At 43.7% G+C, this 2,663-nt stretch overlaps 1 protein-coding gene across 3 annotated transcripts in view; it reads left to right on the top strand.

The window, feature by feature from the left end:
* Positions 1-1,035: 1,035 nt before the first annotated feature.
* The window catches only part of rnpc3 (RNA-binding region (RNP1, RRM) containing 3), a 51,483-nt gene continuing 49,855 nt past the window's right edge, over positions 1,036-2,663 (top strand). For all 3 annotated transcript variants that reach the window (XR_006312914.1, XM_043698544.1, XM_043698543.1), the window contains exon 1: positions 1,036-1,207. Coding sequence is in view for 2 of the 3 variants with exons in the window: in XM_043698544.1 (XP_043554479.1) it covers positions 1,043-1,207 (165 nt within the window). In the remaining variant the exon portion in view is untranslated. The remainder of the gene's footprint in view (positions 1,208-2,663) is intronic.

The following is a 2,663-nucleotide window of genomic DNA, read 5'->3' as shown; positions in this document are numbered from 1 at the left end:
AATATTGGAGAGGGGACAGAGAAGATTCACCAGGCTGGAGAGTTTAGTTACGAAGAGAGATCATGCAGACTGGGGTTGTCTCTATAGGAGCAGAGGAGAAAGTGAGGACTGCAGATGCTGGAGATCAGAGGTTAAAAAATGTGTTGCTGGAAAAGCGCAGCAGGTCAGGCAGTATCAAAGAAACAGGAGAATCGACTTTTTGGGCATAAAGGAAGAAGGGTTTATGCCCAAAATGTTGATTCTCCTGTTCCTTTGCTGCCTGGCCTGCTGCACTTTTCCAGCAAAACATTTTTAAGCTCTATAAGAGCAGAGAAGATTGTAGCAGGACATAATTGAGATTTGTTTGGCGGAGGAATCAATGACCCGGGGGTATTGATTTAAAGTAAGGGGCAGGAGGTTTAAAAGAAGATGTGAAGAAAAGCATTTTCAACTAGAGGCTGTGGGAACCTGGAACTCTGGCTTCAGCCTGTCAGGGTGGTGGAGGCAGAAATCTTCAACATTTAAGAAGTTTTTAAATGTGCATTTACAATGTAAAGGTGTATTAGATTACAGAAACAAAAACAAAAGTTGTTTGAAAAGCTCAGCAGGTCTGGCAGCATCTGTGAAGAGAATCAGAGTTAATGTTTTGGGTCTGGTGACCTTTCCTCGGACAGTTTTCCAAGTTCTGTTTTTGTTTCTGATTTACAGCATCTGCAGTTCTTTTGGTATTAGACTACAGGCCCAGTGCTGGAATAGAATAGTTAGGTGGTTGTTTGTGACTAAGAGGCTCATAATAGGCCAAAGGACCTTTTTCTGTGCTGTCAAACCCAATGACACATTCACACAGTCCTGAAACATACCTCTCACACACCACCCATACTCTCACTATGCATCTTCCTCATCTCCCCACGCCCCACCTCCCCGCGCACACCCTGCCCTGCACACGCACCCGGCACTCAGTCCTCATTTAACCCCAGTGCCCAGTGATCTCCTGGATTGTGGAGTCCTCCAGTTACAATGCCCTGTTGACTAATGTCCTGTGTTTCTTTGCCTTTCCAGAGAGATGGCTACTCCAGTCGCCACAGAAAATGTCACCCTTCCAAACAATAGCAGCAAGACAATTCTGGTGCGCCATCTTCCATCAGATTTAACACAAAGTGAGAAGGTGGATCTGCTGAAGTATTTCGGAGCAGTGTCTGTGCGGATTTTATCAGACAAAGGAAGACTGGTATGACTACAGTAGTATTAGCCATACTTCTGTAACAGGCATTGTTTTCCTTTCCTTCAATTGTTTAACTTTCAATCTTATTATATAAATAGTACTGAGGGAACGCCATACTGTCAGAGGGTTGGTGTTGAGGGTGTGACATGCTGTCGGAGGGTTGGTGCAGAGAGAGTGCCATGCTATCGGAGGGTCAGTGCTGAGGGAGCGCCAAGCTGTTTGATGTATTTAATAGACACACAGAATCTTATGGAACTATTGTGAAGATACAGAGAATCCTCAATTCTACTCTGATATTAACCCTTCAGTCAATATCACTCAAGTGGATTCGCCGCTGCTCATTTCTTTTGAGGCTTGCTGTATGCATATTAGCTACAGTATTTCTTACAGTAAACAGTGGATTGCACCTAAATTGGAAAGGGACTAATATACTGGCAGGGAAATTTGCTAGAACTGCTCGGGAGGATTTAAACTAGTAAAGTGGAGGGGATGGGACCCAGGGAGGGCAGGCAGGCACAAGGTAGGACTAATAAATTAAACTGCATTTATTTCAATGCAAGGGGCCTAACAGGGAAGGCAGATGAACTCAGGGCATGGTTAGGAACATGGGATTGTGATATCATAGCAATTACAGAAACATGGCTCAGGGATGGGCAGGACTGGCAGCTTAATGTTCCAGGATACAAATGCTACAGGAAGGATAGAAAGAGAGGCAAGAGAGGAGGGGGAGTGGCATTTTTGATAAAGGATAGCATTACAGCCGTGCTGAGAGAGGATATTCCAGGAAATACATCCAGGGAAGTTATTTGGGTGGAACTGAGAAATAAGAAGGGGATGATAACCTTATTGGGATTGTATTATAGACCCCCTAATAGTCAGTGGGAAATTGAGAAATAAACTTGTAAGGAGATCTCAGCAATCTGTAAGAATAATAGGGTGGTTATGGTCGGGAATTTTAACTTTCCAAACATCAACTGGGACTGCCATAATGTTAAGGGCTTAGATGGAGAAGAATTTGTTAAGTGTGTACAAGACAATTTTCTGATTCAGTATGTGGATGTACCTACTGGAGAAGGTGCAAAACCTGACCTACTCTTGGGAAAAAGGCAGGGCAGGTGACTGAGGTGTCAGTGGGGGAGCACTTTGGGGCGAGTGACCATAATTCTATTCGTTTTAAAATAGTGATAGAAACGGAGACCAGATCTAAAAGTTGAAGTACTAAATTGGAGAATGGCCAATTTTGACGGTATTAGGCAAGAGCTTTCGAAAGCTGATTGGAGGCAGATGTTCACAGGTAAAGGGACAGCTGGAAAATGAGAAGCCTTCAGAAAAGAGATAACAAGAATCCAGAGAAAGTATATTTCTGTCAGGGTGAAAGGGAAGGCTGGTAGGTATAGGGAATGCTGGAGGACGAAAGAAATTGAGGGTTTGGTTAAGAAAAAGAAGGAAGCATATGTCAGGT

Source organism: Chiloscyllium plagiosum, chromosome 11 (genome assembly GCF_004010195.1).
Source record: "Chiloscyllium plagiosum isolate BGI_BamShark_2017 chromosome 11, ASM401019v2, whole genome shotgun sequence".
NCBI lineage: Eukaryota > Metazoa > Chordata > Chondrichthyes > Orectolobiformes > Hemiscylliidae > Chiloscyllium > Chiloscyllium plagiosum.
This window is presented reverse-complemented; position numbering and strand designations above follow the sequence as displayed.